This window comes from Thunnus maccoyii, chromosome 2 (genome assembly GCF_910596095.1).
Source record: "Thunnus maccoyii chromosome 2, fThuMac1.1, whole genome shotgun sequence".
Classification (NCBI taxonomy): domain Eukaryota; kingdom Metazoa; phylum Chordata; class Actinopteri; order Scombriformes; family Scombridae; genus Thunnus; species Thunnus maccoyii.
The window spans coordinates 25,738,235-25,758,943 of NC_056534.1; the positions used below are offsets into that span (position 1 = coordinate 25,738,235).

General features: G+C 39.2%; 1 protein-coding gene across 19 annotated transcripts; it reads right to left on the reverse strand.

Moving 5' to 3' along the window:
• Positions 1 to 291: 291 nt before the first annotated feature.
• pecam1b (platelet and endothelial cell adhesion molecule 1b) lies at positions 292 to 20,479 on the reverse strand. Of its 19 annotated transcripts, none has more exons than XM_042397626.1 (16): positions 20,084 to 20,479; positions 19,937 to 19,972; positions 14,758 to 15,054; positions 14,003 to 14,284; positions 13,643 to 13,918; positions 13,266 to 13,535; positions 12,075 to 12,353; positions 11,589 to 11,867; positions 9,290 to 9,391; positions 9,142 to 9,172; positions 7,676 to 7,755; positions 4,952 to 5,005; positions 3,969 to 4,058; positions 3,372 to 3,428; positions 2,197 to 2,219; positions 292 to 563 (listed from the first exon to the last, which is right to left on the reverse strand). In XM_042397626.1, exons 1-16 carry the CDS (start codon positions 20,124 to 20,126, stop codon positions 462 to 464), a joined length of 2,301 nt encoding a protein of 766 aa, XP_042253560.1. In that variant the 5' UTR covers positions 20,127 to 20,479; the 3' UTR covers positions 292 to 461. The 19 variants fall into 19 exon arrangements, with proteins under 19 accessions (XP_042253560.1, XP_042253553.1, XP_042253577.1 ...); XM_042397619.1 differs by having other exon boundaries at positions 3,969 to 4,061; XM_042397643.1 differs by lacking the exons at positions 7,676 to 7,755; positions 9,142 to 9,172.
• Positions 20,480 to 20,709: the final 230 nt, after the last annotated feature.

The following is a 20,709-nucleotide window of genomic DNA, read 5'->3' on the forward strand; positions in this document are numbered from 1 at the left end:
TTATGTATCTACATAACCTAAAGGAATAGAATCATGATCCATGTGCAGTAGACATTTTTATTTAATCTTAACTTCATTTTGCTCCTTTTTTTGCTCAAAGAGTGACCTGTGAGGACTGTGCACTTGTATTCTGTATGTGTGAAAATAGCAAAAAGTCACTTGACTTTGAGGAACTAAACACTAAAGGATGATATTATAGTTGATGGTCATAAAGTTATTTTCTGCTAATCAAACTTCTTTGTCGCTGTTATATCTTGACCTGCCATCACACTCCACCAAACAACACAGGAAGGATGTTTCATGCCTTTATTAGGATCAAAAAAAATATTTACAGCTCACATACAGTAGCAGTCAATTATTTAACCGATTGGGGAGTCACAAAAGTAATTGGTAGAGATGTTTGGATAAGAGATGTGAGTGGGAGGGGAAACAGAGCAGTGTATGTGTATATGGAAGAAGAGTTAATCCACCGGCACCGGCAGGTCCTGGTAGTTGTTGACCTCTGGACTGCAGTGATTGATCTCAGGTTGTTCCCCGTTGAGCTCAGCGTATTCTACTGAACCCTGCTGACACACAGAGCACACCCATTAAGCACTGTCACAGCTAATTAAGACATAGTGCACGCAATGCAAAGCAGTTCACACTGAAGCACACATCAATGCTGCCACTAAGTACTACATTTAAACCCTCTCAGAACACAAAATAAGTTTAACAAAATCGAACAAAAGCATTTTCTGTGGCCTCTGGTAAAATATGCACGACAGAATTCCCTCTGCATGTGTTAAAATCTGATTATAAGCTGTATCTTCATCCATCTCCCCAAACACTTAAGTGCCAACCAATATTTTTCATGGTGCAAAAACTAACAACACTCTCCAAGAGGATGCTCTGTATTTTTTTCTCCCAAAACACAAACTGCAAATTGTCAGTTCAACATCAACTTCCTGAGGAGCAGACAAACCATAATAAGGGTAGATATTTAACTGAGGCTACTGTCAGACCAAACCGCACAATCTGTCATCAAGATGATACACTGATGAGAGAGTCAACTGCTTTTAGATCATGATGTCACATCCATAGTTTATTATTTCAAATTCCTCTGTTTAGCTGACTCTAACACCATGTAGGGACAAAGAGTGCAGTTAGGAACAGTGGTGATTAAGGCAAGCTGGGGGACAGTATGCTGGCTGAGATGGCCCTGGAGGTAATTTGACTGGGCCAAAGCGCTGATCTGACTGGCTGATAGGGAAGGAAGCCCCGGCCCAAATGCCTTTGTTCTTTTCTGGAAACTTTGACAGCCATTTCCCTCTCGCTCTGGATTATTGGCCTTGCAGAGAGTCACTGTGATCGGGAGGGAACGAAGCAGGCAAAGCAGGGACATGAGGATAGTTTTAGTAATTGTACAAGTAACATACATGAGTAATGAGACTATTAAAAACTTGCTATTTGACTTTTCATGTGGTTAATGTGGAATGTAAGGTTTATTTCAACTTGAAAATTGAGATTTGGTCATACTAATTCTCTCGACTACACAGAGAATAAATTAAAAAATAAAACCAGTGTTAAGGTTCAACTAGAGCAGCATTTCCTGAAGAAAATGTATGTGATTGCTGGAAGTACTGATTCTGACTGGCATCATTTTCAGATGTCTATAATCAGTTATAGATCAGTTATATAATGAGTTATAGATGCAATAGGATTGAATGGGAACTTAAAAACACATAATATATGCATGAGTCTTTAAAACATTATGGTGTATAACTCAAAGTGCATATATAATGGATTGGTGTCCATATACTTTAATGCATTATATAACTCATAATGATATATACAGTTGATTAGTGTGTCATACCGAGCATTGTGACATATCAATACAATGTATGTTTATAGGATTGTTTTTAAAACTTAACTACATCACAGCACTCATCTATAAAAAAATTAAGTATGATTTGACACAGCATCCAACTACAGAAGATGCAAATCAAATTTGTCTTTAAAAATAATGTTTTTCAGGGATATCTCATTAACTATGCAAATTTTTCAGAAAACACAGGAAACTGCACCAAATTATGCACATGCAGATATATTGATGGTACATGTAGTGTAAACGATTCTCAAGTTACAGGTGACAAACAAAGCAAGGAAGAAGTACTGTAAGCATGACAAACACGAGTGCGATAGCAGCTTATTACTCACATAGTCATGATGGTCAGCAGCACCTGTAGGGAAAAGCATCACAGGTTAGGTATGTGTGTGTTGGATGTGTGCCCTGTTCACTCACTGGCTGACCTCAGTGTTATTAATTAGTCATTTGACAGTTGTGACGACATGGCTGGCCTTGATGATTCACTTGTTCCTCCTTCGCAGAGGCCTTTGTTTCACCCCAGAGAGAAGGAGGAGTCTGTCACTGTCGTCTGAATCAATATTTAGAATATTCTCTCTCACTCTTACAGATGCTATCTCTCAACAACTTACAATTCTTTTGCCCCTGTTGAACAGGAAACATTAGGAGTCCGATAGACTGCTTGATAGAAACATCAGCATTTAGGTGCTGTTCTAATAACAGGAAGTTCCTGCCAGTAGTAACAGGATATAGTCACTGTTCTGTAGCTGGCCTTGCTAAACTCTCCTTCCATTAGAAATACAAGTTCTCACCTTGGAAATAATATTTGTTATGATCAAGAAGTTTCTCTAATACCACCAGGTTGCAGTAAATTATTTAAAGCTACATTCATTTATTTTTTTGCCACTTGAGGGCAGTGCAATAAGCTGAAAACACAACATTTGTATATCATCTTATAAAGTTTATGTGGCAAACAAGTTAGCAAACAGTTGCCTATTTACACAAACAACAGGCACAGAGTGACATTAAATCCATTGGGAGTGTTTCTGATCACCCAAGTCAAATTTAATTTTCACTCTCTGTTTGGCTCTGTTTTGTTTTCAACAAACTCCTGACATAAATATCGGGTTCTTTAGCTTCTAAACACTCTACAATGTTCATCAGCTAGTCGCTAACTTTGTCTGTTTTCTGTTTGGTGCTGGGCAGGTAGTGTACAGTGGGTTTATCGGAGCTTTTTTTGCTAAAAATAGCTACCTGCTGCAGCTGGAAATGACTCTGATGAGAGCCGTGAGAGTGAACCAAAACAATAATGTTGTGGGCCATAAAACAAAGAAAAACAAAACAAAACAAAAAAAACAAAACTGGAAGATGCTCAAACGTTCAACAGAGCTGAAGGGAAGTGCAGAATTGGGCAATATTTTCTGTGAGTTCATCATTTTAAGTGACATCTTTCATATTACACACAGTCATTTTTTACAGTGTTGATGTGAAAATATTAATCAGTGCAGCTTTAAAGATTTAAACTCACCATGTGGAGCGTTTTGGAGCTCGCTGTACACAGTGTCTGTGCCTTTTCTCAGCGGAACTGTTAATGTAAAAATCAACACATTAGCCTGCTTGAACTTCCAAAGACAAAGTTTACATTGCAACTGTAGATACTGTTTGTTTGATATATCATTAACATAAACCCAAAAATAGATGGACAATTGTCACATTCTGTAACTGCTGTCTCCAGCACATCGGGACCTCGAGCACAGGAGCATAACGAAGAAGGGGCTGGTATCATAAACCAGCCCGGCAATTAGCTCAACCCTTCCTGTTTATAAGGTCTGCAACGGTTCTGGAAATCCCAGCAGTTACAACAACCTGGAGATGTCTTAATTATGGGTAATTAGGCTCCTCCCAGGAAGTGTTGGTCTGTCTTATCAACTATTAAGGAATGTTGGCAATGCAGGAAAAAATGGTTTTAGCAAGGAGATGTGCAATGGAAAGGGAGATAGTGCAGGATGGTTAAAAAATAGGGGATACAAAGTTATCAAAGTAATGTGAGTGAGTAATGAGTTTGAAGGATGAGAAATAAAGCAGGCAGACAGTGTGTTTTTTATGGTGTGTGTAAGCGGTTTACCTTTGGCAGAATCTGCTGCCCGGGGATGCACTACCTCAGTGTACTCCACATCAGGCTCGTTGGACACCATGCTGGTCTCCTCGTCATTGGCTGCTTCGAGCACAACAAACAAAATTCTCTATGAAACACACTAAATAGTCAACTGCATGATTATTTTATTGTAATGAAGATAATGTTTCCTTAAGCATAAAAGTTCATTCTTGACAATGAAAGTAGTAGTTTGACAAAAAGAACTTTCAACCGTAAAACACGCTTCAGACTTTGAGTTCATGTTTGTTTCTGAGGTCAGGAATGAACTTTCCTGCTTTACTTTTCAGCCAACAGTATGTCCTGAAAGTACTATAGATGAAAATTATAAGTTACAGAGCTTGCAGGTTAATAGATTCAACTCCATGCCAGCTGGTCAAATTCTATCCACTGATGAAGACTGTGTGATACAGTTGAAAGCTCTGGAAAAAGCTAGTAGGTGGAACTTGAGTTGGGATTGTTGTATTCTACGGATTTTAGTGGTGCTTTGAAATAGTTTGACTATAGTTTGACTGGTTTAGGAACATCTTACACTTAAAGACAGACTAACTTTTGAAAGAAGAAATAACACATTCTGTTTCTTAGCTTAGCTTATAGTGGCTAATGTTAGCTAATGTAAGCAATCTTTAAATAAATACTGCTGTGTAATTGACGTTACTGACTGTTTGCTGACTTTATGACTCTTTTCTACTTGTGTAACTGTTACACTACATTTTACCATTCACCGTTATTCCATACATATCACTTGAGGACACAGTGAAGCTATCCAGCAAAAGTTACATAGGCTTTAAGGAAGTTTTAACCTTTTTTTTTTTTTTAAAGAAGAAAGATTAAAACTCTCTGAGGTTAGATGCTCAGTTTCAGGTCAACCCATGTAAATATACATTCTTTCATGTCACTGTTAGGTATTTTAAGTAAAAGCATTGAGCAAAAGCTGATTGACAAGCCCAGCTCACCTTCTTCAGGCGGTCGCTCGCTCCACACACTGGTGACTGCTTTGTCCACTCTCACTATGAGACACAGGAAGACAGACGTGTACATAAGGCATCTGACAAATACAACCCACTGTAATGTACTTGTACAGAATCTGCAACAATGAGAACAAATAAAAACATACCTCAACAGGTAATTAACTGTAACTGTAAAATCATGAATTACAGAGCCGCAGGTTTGAATATCACCTGACATCTAGGTGATGTGTTTGAATACCTTTTTAAGGAATAGTTTGACATTTTTGGAAATACACTTATTTGCTTTCCCAGAGTTAGATGGGAAGACCAACATCACTCGCATGTCTGTCCAGTAAATATGAAGTGAGAGCCGGCTCACTTTATGCTAGCTTAGCTTAGCATAAAGACTGGAAACAAGGGAAAACAGCTAGCCTGGCTCTGCCTGCAAGTTAACATGTAATATCTTGTTAGTTTAATCTAGTTTTAAAAGTAATTTTGGTTTTAAGGGGAATTATGTGCAGAACTGCTTGTTGGCCAGGAGCAGCAACTTCATCTGCTGGTTGCTTGGCAAGTTACTACGCCTGGCAAAGGAATAGTCCTGAATGTAAAGTAACCCCCAGTGAAACCACAAATAGTATTAAAAATTAAGGAACTTATTTTTACTTTCGGACAGAGCCAAGTTAGCCGTTTCCCTTTGTTTTCAGTGTTTACACTAAGCTAACCAAACCAAACCAAACCAAACTCTCTCCCGGCTGTAACTTCATATATAATGGACAGATATGAGAGTGGCATTGATCTTCTCATCTAGCTCTCAGCAAGAAAGCTAATTTCCAAAAAATGTCAAACTATTCCTTTAATATTTTCAGATTTTATTCTGTTCTAAAGGTAGTAATGGAGAGATAAAAGACATGTATTTGTGGCATATCTCCACATTTTGGCCTCATAGTGTTGAATTTATTGCTCCTAACAAAACAAAAAACAAAATCAGTAAAGGAGCTGATTTTAAAGTCTTCATCTCATATACACACACATCTTCCACTGCCTTGAGCACAATAGGCTGTTAATTCAGCAGCGACTGCACAGTATGTTCTGGCAAAACAACTTCCATTGCAACTTCCTGGTTGGTAATGTAATCTCACACAGAGCTCAACCAAGTCTTATGTGATTAATTTCCTCCACCTGCTGCATGCATTCAAACTTGCCTGGCCTGAAACAAAATAAGCCCTATCCACCCCGACACTACCAGTTTTATCAACAGTCACCCCCCCCCCCCCCCCCCCTCCCCTCCCCCAACCTGTTCTGTGCCAACTTAGGAAGTTTCTTGCAGACTCTATTGTTTCAACTTCTAAAGGAAGTCTCTGTTGTGCATTCCTTTTTAGAGAATGAATCGACTTAATGTTATGTTGGAATTCTCACTTTGGACCCGTGCTGGTATGATAACACCATCCAGAGCCCATAATAAAACATTCATACATGCATCATAATAATACACATTCTTGCACTTAGCAGTTTTTGCACTTCAAAAGTTTTCAGCATATGAATTTAGCCTCAGATGCAACAGCTGGAGCAAAATGAATGGTAATGACACGCTTCTAAATAAAACCAACTTCTTTATTCTACAAGTGTCTCTTTCAGACAGTCAAGGGATCAACCAAAAATATATACACACATTTCCTGTGATGGTGATAAAAATGTATATACAAATCAAACATTCACCAACTCCTTTTAAAGATGCTTATCAGACAAACAGAGCAGTTGCAACATTTAGAGGACATGCAATCGCACAGACATGGCGAACGAAGAAACAAAGGACAAAGACAGTAATGTTAAGTATAAAATCAAAGGCCATCTAGATTGCAGGAGGAGGGGAGAGGGAGCAGCGGGTGCTGGTTCATTTTTTGGTTGTAACACACCCCTCCTTTTCACTAAGAAATCCCATCTATGAAGAGAATGTCCAAATCCTACAACACTTGGCGTGACAAGCACGATTACTGCCATGTGTGTTCCTTTTGATTTTTTGCTCTCAGTCTTTTATTAGAACTTCCTTTTCTCTGAAAGTTTTTTAAAAATTGAATTCAAGTCCCTCCCACATCAGGGTGTCTCTACACTGTGGCTGGGATACTGTAGCTGCTCCTGTTGCTGATGTCAGCGGGAAGCGACGCCACGCTATCTCGCGTCCCATTGGTCACTCTCCCCTCCATGCCATCATAGTGCGGCGCTGCGTCTGGAAGAAGATGATAATGGGCGCTCTAAGCAGTTTGCAACACTTGACAGTCAAAGCCATGTTCTATGATTTTACTATTTAAGCAGCTTCTTCCTGCATAACACTTGCTTGTACCTTGTAGAGTTTACTTCCTACTGCAACTGTGTTCTAACAACATCCTACTTCTCCTGCCTCCGGAATACACACACGAACACAAACACAATGTACATGCAAAATGTCAGAGACAGACGAAGACAATGCACTCAAACACACAGACATGATAATGTGCTTGCATGTAAACAGGATATCTACAGCAACATGGACAGTTACATAAACAAAAGTAGCCAGGTTACAACAATATGACCCCTGCATGCATATTAGAACATGGATCATGGAAGTGAGTATGACTACTAAACAAAACATGCTATAACTGTTGAGGCAAAAGAAATGACCTATGGCTGTTAAAGTAATGACTGATGAGGACAGTCAGTAGTAGGCTACACAGGAGAATAGTAAAACCAAGCTACCTGTGGCTGCTTTATAAACCTCTGTGTCGTGGGTTAGATTCAATCTTAAAGAGTCATCTGATTTAGGGCTCGAAGGCTTTCTGAGAAATGGTGAAAATAAAGTCAACTCTGGCAGCAGTGAAAATCAAGCAGATATCTATTAAATGCCAAATGATCTAAAGCAGAAAAACTATTTTAAAAAATTCTGACACAAACTAATAATGCACCTAAACAACTATACTTGAGGTTTTGCATGTTGTAGCCTATGAAAGGTGGTGTCACTCTGGTGGCAGCCTGTTGCTGCAGGTACCCTGTGGAGTTTTCTTTGAAACAAAGTTTTGTTTACATTCAGTGTTTCTCACCAAAACACACTATGCATTGTGCACTATGTCATGTTTAGCACATGGGGCTTAAATGTGTTGAATGCATTTCCTTCCTTATAAAATATTTGTAAAGCAATCTTTTTAAACCTGCATTTTTTACATTCATGTTTGCTAGCTTGCAGTCATCTTCTTCCTTCCATTTTGCTGAGGCGTTGCTACTTTTCTTGGCACATTACCACCAAATGCTGTAGCGTGAAACCATTGGTAGGAATGTGTAGCGTCAGTGTATACCTTTCTTTATGCATGAGATACAAACAAAGCAAGGCCCAATTATCAAAACATTGCTCCATAGCGCTACTAGTGGTCAAAGAAATTAACAGGGTACCTTTAATATCTGAGTATTCTTGCACTTTTTTGTGTGTTTCTTCACTTTTATTCTGCCAAACAACTATTTTTTCATATTACATACCAGACATACTCTATATCTACTTTCCTTACATTATTAATATGCAGTATAACACTGAGCAGTACCATTGTACAATGTATATTCAATACATATAAGGGTTTAAATTATGATCCCACTTTTAGTCTCTATTCTGATATTTTGATCTATTTCAGATATTGCACATTATTTGGCTTTTTCAGATTTGATTTAGTTTCTTATTTATCTCATTTGACTTTGTGATTTATGAGAGACTTGGGTGTTCTGACACTGAAATTGCCTTTAGGAATGAATTAAATACGTACCGATCTATCACAAACCTCACATTCTTTACATTACTGCTGACAATTTTCTAAGGTTATTTACAACAACTCAAATTTGAGAGCTGGCTGCCAACCAGTAACCTTCTTAGCTAAAGTTATACTTCAAGATGTCCATATTTGCTTATTGTTTGTCCTACAGGTCTGGTTTTCTGACAAGTTGTTCTTATTTACACAACTTATCAATGAGACATATTTCAAAAGCTGTCTCTCAATGGGCTCAAACATGCAAAACAACAAGTATGGTTCTATAGTAAGTCTATAAATAATAGGAAATAATAGGAAAACAAAACACTGTCATAGACCATCAGCCATCTTAGCCAGCTAATAAAACTAGATACACTGTCACCTCTCTACAATATCTGTCATATTCAGAGGAAGCAAGGAGTCGAGCCAACTCACACTGACAATTCAGCAGCTGCTTCTCTTTTACCTATAATAAAAGAGGAGAGGTGAGAAGAGCAGGAAGAAGGAGGAGGAGGAAGGTTGGTTTTCATACATAGTTAGATATAAGAGGCCTGAGTTGCTGGAGGACTGTAGGTCTCTCTACCTCTCTTGGATCTGAAGCACAGCACAAGTACCACCACCAGCACCGAGACCACCAGCAGACAGAACCCCCCGATCAAAGCTTTCTTCCACGTTGCCAGGTTAACTATGGAGAGAGAGAGACACACAGAGAGAAGAGAGAGTCAGTGACAAACAAAAACACAAAGAGGAAGTAGGATAATGAATAAAACAGGACAGTATGACAAAGGCTGCTTAAGAGGAGAGAGGTGAAGGAGCAGAGTGAAAAACAGGGTTGAAAAGAAATGAAAAAAAGAAACAAAGAATAATGTGATACCACAAACTGATGTCTATAGTTCACCAACTCCTGTGTAACTGCATTGAATATCTGCTGATGTGATATGATGTTAAAGCTACAGTATGTATGTTCTTTCTTATATCTTTTTTGTTGAAATATGCTTCAAAGCATATCTTAATGTGGAGAGGTGTTCTGTGACTCGGGCTCATTGAACAGCTCGGCAGCAGTACAGAGATATTCCCTTCTTAAGGTTTTAAGTGAGCCTCGCCCTTCTAGCCAATTAGAGAAGGCCAAAGTCATGGGTGGGAGCTCACAGCTGTCAATGAATACATTAACATACTTCTGGCCTACTACTCCTCTTGTATCGACGCTCCATGTTAGCATTAGCCTCTGGAAGACGCTGCTATAGCTTACTCACAGGCTCCAGATACCTTCATTAGTTGAATCTAAGAGCTCCTTTACTTCCAGTCACTGCAGAGAAATCAATACCTCAGGTGCATGCTATCAGCAGGTGCAGGTGAGGGGCTGGTGGAGTGCAACAGAGCAGGGAGAGGGAGGGGAAGGAGGAACGCAGAGGTTTGGTTTAGAGTCTTATGCTAGTGTATTTCCAAAACCTGCATAGTGTAGCTTTAACTATTTTATGTTTGTGCAGTTATGTGAAGAATTAGAAACTCAATCACTGGAGTGTCCCTTATGTTTAATGTTGACTATAAAATAAAAAAGCAGACATTGCAGTGCCAGGACTTTCAAGGACTATTCAGACTGAACACTCTGTAAGTGGCACCAATTTAGTAAAGATGAGTCCATATGAGTTGAAAATGTTTCAGCATGAGTGAAAAATCCACCCTTATCCTGAGGCTATATGACTGTTTCATGAAGAGACGCAAAAAAGGGTTTGGAGGAAAATACCAGGAAGAACTGGACTTCCTGGTAAGTTTTGAGATCAGTGTGAGTCTGAGCTGAGATACACACACACACACACACACAGAGTCAGTCAGTGCAATGGTCGCTAGTGGTAAAGGCTTCACACTAGATCTTGTATGGATGAAAAGCATTGCTACACTGACATATTACGGGTTGAAAACTCTGTTGAATCTGTGATGACGGCCTACATCACATCTAAGTGTGATCATGTGTGATCTGTTGTAATTGTGGCCACACCCAGTTGTGATTTGCTGCACAGGGTTGGTCACATGGATGTATAAAGAGAACTAGATACAGCGCCGGAGGCAGGGCCCCATTCATTCCTATGAAAGTTGCTCAATGGCGCATGAAGCCAAAAAAGTTCAACTTCTTCCTCATTGCTTCTGCATCTGTGGGGCCCATAGAGTAATCGCACTAGTGACTTTCGCCGGCTGAGTCGGCTACTTCCAGTTTTGCCCTTCGGCTAAACTTGAATGGGGATAAAACAATTCAATCGTGTGGCTCTTCTAGGCTTTTGAAATGTGATCAGACTGAATAGATCAAATTCTCACAGTGAGACAAGTCATTTTGTGGGGGTGTGACGCTGTATTTGTATCCGCTGATTTACAGACCTGTCTTTGACAATGTAAGTCTATGGGAAAAAGTCTTTTTGGGCCAGTGTGCATCACGTGACATAATTACATGGTTTGGCCGCTATGTCAAATTTGCGTCAAAGCCCAGGCCTCTTCCTGTATCCAGTTCTCTTTATACATCCATGGTTAGTCATCTCTCGTTAGCTTGGAGCGCAAGCAAGATTGTCTACCTGGGAGCAGTTAGTCTTTAAAGTGAGGTAATGAAATTGCTCTGTGTTCAATCTGAACACATTTTTAAAAAACTCTCCCTGGATTATTTTGTTTTGTTTTTTACTTTTGCTTTTGTTTTGTGTAGATGCTGAACTTGATTCTCACCACATCCATGAAAAATGTGCTAGCCGACTGAGCGTCTGGAGCTTAACTATCTTTCTCTACTTTTAGTTTAAAGCTATTTTTTGCAAGCCTGTTTTGATAGGGATGTTAGACATCAAAGATCAGAGACCACAGAAGCGCTGGGTTCCCTACAAAGTGTGTATACCCCTCAGTCTTACCCTCTATGTCGACCAACTCGCTGCTGACAGCATTGTTGGCGTGGTTGACGGCCTCACAGTAGTAGGTGCCGCTGTGCTGTTTGGTCAACCCGGAGACCTGGTAGTTTGTGTGATTGTTGTTGGAGGTGGTGGTGAACAGCGGCTGTTTGTTTCCAACACGGTACCACTTAAAGGTTACCGGCGGGGTGCCTTGGGTACCACATATCAAATAAAGATGATCTCCCTCAGAGATTTCGGGCAAGGGGGGGATGACGGTCAGAGTCGGCCTCGAAACAGGCACTGGGAGAAAAAAAAACATATTTATAAACAGATTTTAACTTCATTTTCATTAATTAATTTATATGATTAAAGGGTGTCTGTAAGTGTTTTTTCAGGGTTATTGTTACTGTGCAAAACTGCATGCAGTAACCCATTGACTGATTTGAATATATTATCCAGTGTTGATGAGGCAAATCAAAAACATAGTAATCAGATTTGAATATTTACCTATGACAGTAGCGTTGAGTTTTTCACTGACCAGGCTTTTCTTGTGACTATTCTTTGCCTCGCACGTATACTTGCTTATTTCATCAGTATGGGTGACGGTGACTGTGAAGAGCGCTTTTTGAATGGGCAGCTTGACGCTGATGGTGCTCAGTTGGCTTTTGTCCTTCAGCAAGGTGTAGTTTATTGGCAGGCTGCCATTGTCCGACTTACAGAGTATCTTGAAGGGCTGTTTGAGGACCACCTTGTCAACCACCGAGATCTTTGGATTGGAGACAGGAACTGAAGAGGAGAAAGAGAAAAGTAAAGTGGGGGCAAATCCTATGAAGCAAAAACAAAAGCTCTTTTCAAGCATGAAATATGTAATCTAACCTGTATGCTTTTTGTGTGTTTTGTCTGTCCATCTGATTAATGTAAATCCAATTTACATGTAAATTCAAAACCTTTTAGCTCGGTCTTTGGTCTCCAACAACTCCTGAGGGAAAAATCTGTTTCTTTAGCTGCTAATGCTCAGCTATGTTCACCAGCTAGTTGCTAACTGTGTCTTCCTGTTTGGTGCTAGACAGGTAGAGTACAATGGAGTTTTAGAGCTTTTCCCACTAAAAATAATTGCCTGCTGCTTCTAAGATAACAAAAACAGTTGTTTTGCAGACCAGAAATCAAAACAATGAGCTGACAGATACTAAAATCCCAGCAGAGCTGAGATGAACTGCAATTGGTTTATATTGTAATTCTCTGTGGGTGTGTCACTATGAGTGACCCCTTTTACATTACACAAAGTCATTGGATCCATTGTTAATATATACATATATACTGATTATAGCACCTTTAAGTTGGGATTAATTTGTATTTGCTCATTTGCTTAAAGCATTTTCTGTATACTAAGTCATACATCCATGCAGTTGGCATGAATAAAAACTGAAAATATAGAGAGATGGTCTAATTACTACAAGGGTTTTTTAAACCTCTTTTTCCTGAACTGTGAGGGGAAAATAATTTTTACAGTCTGATCTGACATGAGAGGAATCTCCTCAACAACTTACAATTGGCTTGTTAGCAGTGTCTTGTGGTTTACTAAACAGATTATTTTATAAGAGATATGAGGCCAACATGTCAAATTGCTGACACTTGAGCTTGAGTCCACTGTTAATCTGTTTCTTACATTTTGCATCTGAAAGAGGCAAGCAAGCTCACCTTTAGGACGAACAGTCAGGGTGTTACTGTGTTTCACGATGCCCTTGGCTCGAGCTATGCAGGTATAGTTCAAATCATGCTGCAGGGCCAAGCCAGAAAATTCCCCATTGTTTTGGCTCAGTGCGTTTTTGGATGGATCCAGAGAGTATATCAACTCTTCCCTGCGGAGTTTTTCAGAGGCAAAGCTTTCACTTTTGCAGGTTAGTTTCATATATTCCTTTTCAAAGACTTCAGCAGGAGACATGGTGAGAATGGGCACTGAAAACAGCTCTGTGAATAGAAAAAAAGTCCAAGTCATTATATAAGAAACACCTATAGACATCAGTACTTTTAAGATGAAAAGCATGATATCAGAGGTGAAACACAGGTTTACTCACCTGTCACTGAAATCGTCTTCGTGGCAACTTTCACTACATTTCCCATCACTAATCTGCACTCAAACTCCCCTGAGTTCTTTGCCAGTGCGGTCATGTTGTGGCTGACTTTGGTTTTAGTGCTTTCACTGCGGAGAAGTTGGGTCCCCTGGCTCAAGAACAGTTGGATACTTTGAGAGCTATGCTGAGACTTTATGATGGTGCACGAGATGTCGAGTCTGTCTCCTTCATAGATCTTGTACGTAGGGGAAATGTCCAAAACCAGTGTGATGGGATACTCTGTGGAGACAAAGTCAATGGAGAGAAAGTCCTGAGGCGGGTCTGATGCTTTAAAAAGTAAAGAAAGATCAAAACTCTACTTACCTTTGACTGAAATGGGGACAGTGTTGCTATCTTTGGACTTGAAGGAGTCTGGCATCACGAGGACAGTGTAGGCACAGTGAACTTTGTGGATGCCAACGCTGTTGAAGCGATGCTTCACCTCAGTCTGGTTGGAGTTGACCTTCTTCTCCAAGATCTCTTTGGAGTCTTCGTAGAAGTAGAAAATGATGGAGCCTGTCTCACCAGGTGCCATGCACCTGGCTGTTACCTCCTCCCCCTCACTGATCACAGCCTTGTTAAGGTGGACCTCTGGTACTGACAGGCCTAGAGACCCAAATGCAAAGGAATATGCTCAAATTGTAAGCATAAGTGCAATAAAGCTTGTAAAAGCAGATGGAAATGAAACACCGTCATCTTCTGCCAATGTTGAATAAATTCTCCTGCTTGCTGTCGCTCCCAGACACATCATTCCAGTCACATAAAATTTAAATTTATTTCATGATCATGCAAACATTTGGAATCAAGCCTTCACTAGTTTCACTATTATGGCTAGTAATGTTTGTGTAAAGGCAAAACTCCATAGATCTGTTTTTCTTGCACCAGATTCCATTAAAATTTTAATACCTTTTTAGGAATATTCTGCAGACAGATGTTTAAACACACTGTAAAAAAACTGTTGTGGTATTTTTAAAATAAAAATTGCTCCCAATTGTAGCCTATTAACTTCATCTGAACACATTCAAATTCATGTAAACTTGTCAAACTGCTATTAATAACATCCAGATAGACAAACGAACCTGTTACTGTGAGTCTCTTAAAATCGCTGATCATCTTTTTGTCCTCAATGGTGATCTGGCACTTATATTTGCCGGTGTTGGAGACTCTGGCCTCGGGCAGTCGGTACAGAAGATCCTCCGAGGTGCTGGATGTCTTGGTGTAGACTTCTTCCCCGTCCTTGTATATGGTGTAATGACGACTCAGTGGCTCCTGCCCTGAGCTGCTGACAACGGCCTGGCATTTCAGTATCACACTGGTGTCTCGAATGACATCATCACTGGGCTCGATGGATAGGGTGATGCCTTTTATTGTGAATACTGGGGAGTGAGTTTAAAAAATGTATTAGCAATTAGCTGATTTACAAGGTAAGCTACTACACTGAAAAAGAGTAGGCAGTTTACTTTGAACCTAAAGGTTGAACTTATTCATTTGACCTCAGACTGAAAGCTTTATGTAAAAGCTACTTAATTAAGTGAATCTTAAGTTTAGATTTTTTTGTAGTAGCGTACAATTTCCTCTATTTCAATGGTGTTTCCTTCTCTATATTTACACAAGAACAATTCTGACACAGGATGGAAACTTCTAACCGTCACACATCAATGTGAGATAATTTGACTTCGGAACACAATCGTGAACATGTCTGAACAGAAGCTCAGTGGAGATCATTAAGTGGGACATTTCAATCAAACACTCTTGGAATACACAAATGAAACCTTTATTTTGCATTATTAATTTATTTCTTATTTTTCAAAACAGGTTACAGTGTAATATTAATATTAAAATGACAGTCAGTGCACATTGTTCATTATGTAAGAAAAGATGTTTTGTTGATATTTGGTAGAAACCTAAATGACATACTGTCGCTAAAGTGTAGAACCTTACGCGTACAACATTTGATCTTGTTAAAAGTCTGTGCAGTTATGTTGAGATACAAAACAAGTGAGTTTAATGGTTTCCCTGATGAGGCAAGACTTTGTTTGTTATGTGTTTAAGGTGAGGTTGAAGATGTCCATGTCCATGTTTTATTGCTTATTATATTCAAGGAACAATTTGACATTTGGGGGAAATACACTTATTAGCTTTCTTACCAAGAGTTAGATATGAAGTTCAGTCTGTCATCTATAGAGCTTTGGGGCGACACAGGCTAGCTGTTTCCACTCCTTATGCTAAGCTAAGCTAGCTTCAAATTTACTGTACAAACATAACAATGATATCAATCTTCTTATCTAACTATCAGCAAAAAAGCTACTAAATATACTTCCCAAAAAGTATTACTTTAAGGGCTAGACTATATCTTTTAGTAAAATGTCTCTCATCTCTCATTATGTTGTCTGATTTGATGATTATTTAAATTTTTTTTTGAATGAATTTATTTTTTTTATTTGTATAGACTGGGAGAGGAAACAAAGTCCTTTGATAGTGATGTAATGTTATATCTAAAATGTTCTTTTCCGTCAAAATCTTCACCACTGCAACAATAATCTTGGTTTGTAAGTCCATGTGGGCTGACACAGTAAAAAAAGTAGACTTATTGCTTCATTTGAAAGTAAGCTTGTAGACGATTTTCTAAGTTGTGATTTTTGTTGCTTTTTTCCATTTTGTATTCATTGGCTCTTGTGGATGTTGAAGTCCTTTCTTGACCTCTCTATGAGTCTATATGTACATCTTGATTCCCCTTTGTTACATTTGTCCTGTACTGAGTATATATACAGTATATGTCATTCAGATGTCCAGACAAAGACAAGCTGTGCTAAAATACTTGTGATGGAGTTCTGTGTGTGTGGCTTTCCCCTCCTTCCTTTGAGGTTTAACATCCACAAATTATGCATTACCTTGTTAGGCGGAGATTTCTGAACCACGCTTTGCATAGAAGTGGATTGAATAGAATTTCCTTTTAATCAGTCCCCATTCAAATCAACACTGGCATATTTATAATGACGCCCACTGACATTTTTCATTTCTGTTGCCTTAAAATTGGGTTCTGCTTAGCAGGAAGCAGGTGTGTTACCATGGAATCATTGACAGCATCCTATGAGACTCATACAAGAAACAATGCTCTCATGCATCACTGCTAATGTCTTTGGTAGCGTTCTGATGTTACAAAGCAACAACAATGTCACAGTAGATAAGGAAGAGTGCTTTCTATCTGCAGCTGGAGCTGATGAAAACAGCCCTGATGCTTTTGGAGAACCATTTTGAGCAGCTTGTTTGGCGATCAGAGGAAAAGGACTGGGTGAGACCTGATATGTGACTGCGTGTTTTGCCATCCTGACCCACTTGATACACTAACCAGATTTATGATTTCTGTATCCACAGTCTCCTGTATACTATCTATATCACATCTTGGCCACAACTTGTTATCAGGAAATTAAAGCCTCGGTCTGGACAACAACAAGCCACTGTCTTGTCTTCCTAACACAATTTAAAGTCTTGTAATAACCTGCATCAGCCCTCATGAGTCACTCATTTCATATTTCTGAAGAAACTTTTTCAATCTATTCATGGTTATTAATCATGTTTTTTTTCAGGATGCTTTTCAATTCTCAGCCTCATTGTCTCTGGTTTAATAACAGCAGTCGAACTGCATCGTTCACACGGCCACATGTGAACGTTTTGATAATCACTTGCACCAATCCCAAAGCCACGAATCAGCTCAAATGCTCATGTGGTTTGCAGGAACGAACAGCTGAAAACTAATGAATGATTTACAGGAGATACGTGTTCATGTTCACAAATGTTGAAGAGACTGTCCAAGACTAAGACTAAAAGCAACATTTTGTCTTTTAGGATACACTTTTTATTTCTGATGCTCATGTTATCTGCATCCAGAGAATAGGGCACTTTCAAGTAACTTTTAGTGACAACAGCTTACTTTTCCGCAGTGTAACCAGAAACAAAAAGCATCTGTACGTGCACATCAAGCCTCGCCACCAAATCACCCATATGGTCGAGTATTAGACAACAGGCTGCTGTTGTGACTTCAGAGTGGGGTGTTGTGGGGCAGTAAACAAACCAGGAGAACAAAAAAAAGGGCAGGAAAAGCACTTTGTTAGACAAACAGGCCACTCGGGAGACCTATCACCATCTCAGAGCCTGCTGAATCTGGCCCACACCCAACATCATTCAGCAGGATCTGGCAGGCCTGATGATGAGAAAAATCAGGCGTGCAGAGCAGAGATTTGCTATGGGCCCTTGATACATAGTGTGAGTCATACTGAGCACTGGCTGCATCCATATAACATGGCTGAGACCAAAGATATAAGAGATACAGTGGGGATTTAAGGGTGGATATGAAGCTAAAAATAAATATTTTTTCTCATTTGGGAAAATAGCTCAATAAACACTTGCATCGACCTTTCAAAGGCTTTTGATACAGTTAACCATCATATTTTATTTTTAAAAGTTGCATAAATATGGTTTTCATGATACTACATACAAATGATTAAAAAGTTTTGTCTCCAACAGAAAATAGTGTGTTTGTGTTAAAGGTTGCTTGTTACTCTGTGTTACTCTCTCTCATTATTTTTCTTTATTTATCTATATTAATGATTTGTCCAATGTCTCAAATATCCTTTCTCCTATAATCTTTGCAGATGACACAACCCTAGTTCTCTCTAATGTTGGTTTAACTGCCTACGCTACATGGTTCAGATTAAATAAACTATCTTTGAATATAAAAATCTAACTTTATCATTTTCAGTGGCAAAAAATCATGTTCTAAAGATTTATCTAAAATCACAATTGAGTCTGTTGACATGCCTCAAGTGTCAACTACAAGATTCTTGGGAATTATTGTTGATGAGAGTTTGACTTGGAGAGGTCAAACTGACCGGGTTAGCAGAAAAATAAATTAATCTATTGGTATAATAAGGAGGGTTAGTCATCTTGTCACCACACACTGTCTCTACTCTTCATTACAGTCTAATTCTGTCATATTGTAATATAGTTTGGGTAAGTACTTTTCCTACTACTCCACAAAATGTTGATCCTTCAGAAACGTTTTGTTAGGATTGCAACTCGATCAGTCACACATCTCATCTGCTTCTCCATTTCAGAAACTCCATATTCTTACTATTTATAACATCAGTATTTCTCAAATATGTGTTTTAATTTATAAGATACATTCAAGTGAAGGGAATATTCCTGAGCAGTCTCAGACTTACTTAAAAGCAAATTCACAGTCCATTCTTACTCAACTTGTCAATCTTCAGATTTTGATCCTCCTAAATTTCTCACTTGCAGAGGTCAAATTTCGATAAGATTTAGGGATACCAAATTATGGAATGGCTTTTCCCACATTTAACTGCTGTTTTGTAACTGCTTTTCTCCGTGTATTTTTGTCCACTTATCCTTGTTTTATCTGTTTCACCCATAGTGACGTATAGTGATGTATCATAAACAGGTGTATAAACGAATATCCCCCTCACAAACACATGCACGCGCTCATGCACATACACACTTTTGTTTTTATTTTTGTTTTTATTATTGTTGTTGTTATTATATATATATTGTTACTATTAGTTTTCTATCACTTTTAAGTAGTCATAATATTTTCTATAACATTTTGAAATTTTAACATTTTTTGGATGGAGGCTTCAAATAAGCCCACTGATTTTCTGCTTCTCCCTGCACTGTATATAATTTGTTCTTTGTCATTTTTGTGTATTTAAAAAAAAAAAAAAAAAAAAAAAAAAAAAAACTAAACTATGAAATTTCCTTTTCACCTCTTTATCAGAGCCGCCTATAACATTCTGCTTGACAGAGAAACCACAAAAACACAATAATCAAATCCACAAAGCCACTTAAAATATGGGTTTTACTTCCAACCTAGATTTGCTAATTTTCCTGCAGCTCCATAACACGACCTAATGCCTTCCATCACCAACTGCCTTGAGAGGACAGGGAGGCGTGTGACACTGCTCACCAACACGTTCCCAACGCTTCCTACCACAACTTTTCCACTGTACCACACACTCGCCATCAGAAAGCTCTGATAACAAACAGGACTGTTTCCACTGACTCATACTGAGTGAATGTTTTAGTGTTTGACAACTGATTGAAGAGTGTTCACACTGAAAAGTGCTCAACAGAACAATAACTTTGCACATATGGAAAGTAAAGCGATGAGTCAGTGGTCTAATCAGTAAACTGTCTCTGTGCAGGTTGTCTTAACCTTAATCCAGAACACATTATACTTACATGCCTGCGCGTCCACCACTCTCCATGGATGGAAGTCTTGGAACAAGATAAGAAAAGCACCAGATTAGAGACAAATCTATCAACCATCTCCTCAAAAAGAAATCCAAAGAGATCCTAAAACAGCAGGTAAAAGAGCAGGAGTCTTACAGCTGGACAGGAGCGTGGAGGTGAGCAGTAGTAGGAGGCCCATCCTGTTGAGGAACACTGCCGACTGTCCTGTAAGTTAACGGACTTGTGACTAGGCTGGTTGATGGGCGGTGGGCAGATGTGGAACTGGTGGGTGGGAGCTGATACTAAGGTGGTGCTCTACTACAGCCACTCAGTGGTCAGCGAGTGGTGGCGGTTATCACCCCGAGCAGCCGTCGGCTTGGCTTAATTTGACAGGAAGTGAGTGTTGTTTCCTCAGGATGTTCGTGCCGCCCGGTTCTTTGCTGTTGTGGAATGTTCTCCTCTGGTCTCCCACATGTATGTGTGTGTATGTGTGTGTGAATCAGTAGTCACAATAATGTTGTATTGCTTGGGGTGCAGTAGTCAGGCCTTTGACCTCTGGCCTTGGCTGGCAGGGCCTGAGCAGGTAGAGAGAAGAACAAGAGCAAGACAACACTCTTTGTGTAGCAAAGCCCATTTCCTGAGATGAAGATAATCGTTTGGCTCAGCTACTGAAAACTGTTTCCTCTGACATAAATTTCAGCCTGGCTCTTACAGGACACAAATAGGTGGAACTACTTTCACTGGTACACACACTTTCCATCATGATTTACCCAATGAAGAAA

What these genes read in the sequence shown, in the direction of transcription:
- pecam1b (XM_042397619.1), bottom strand. Translation starts at nt 20,126, where the DNA reads ATGGGCCTCCTACTACTGCTCACCTCCACGCTCCTGTCCAGCT. An exon ending in TAAGAGACTCACAGTAACAG is followed by an intron (nt 14,285 to 14,757) that starts GTTCGTTTGTCT and finishes TTGGGTCTCTAG; the next exon opens with GCCTGTCAGTACCAGAGGTC. An exon ending in ACTCAACGCTACTGTCATAG is followed by an intron (nt 11,868 to 12,074) that starts GTAAATATTCAA and finishes TTTTTCTCCCAG; the next exon opens with TGCCTGTTTCGAGGCCGACT.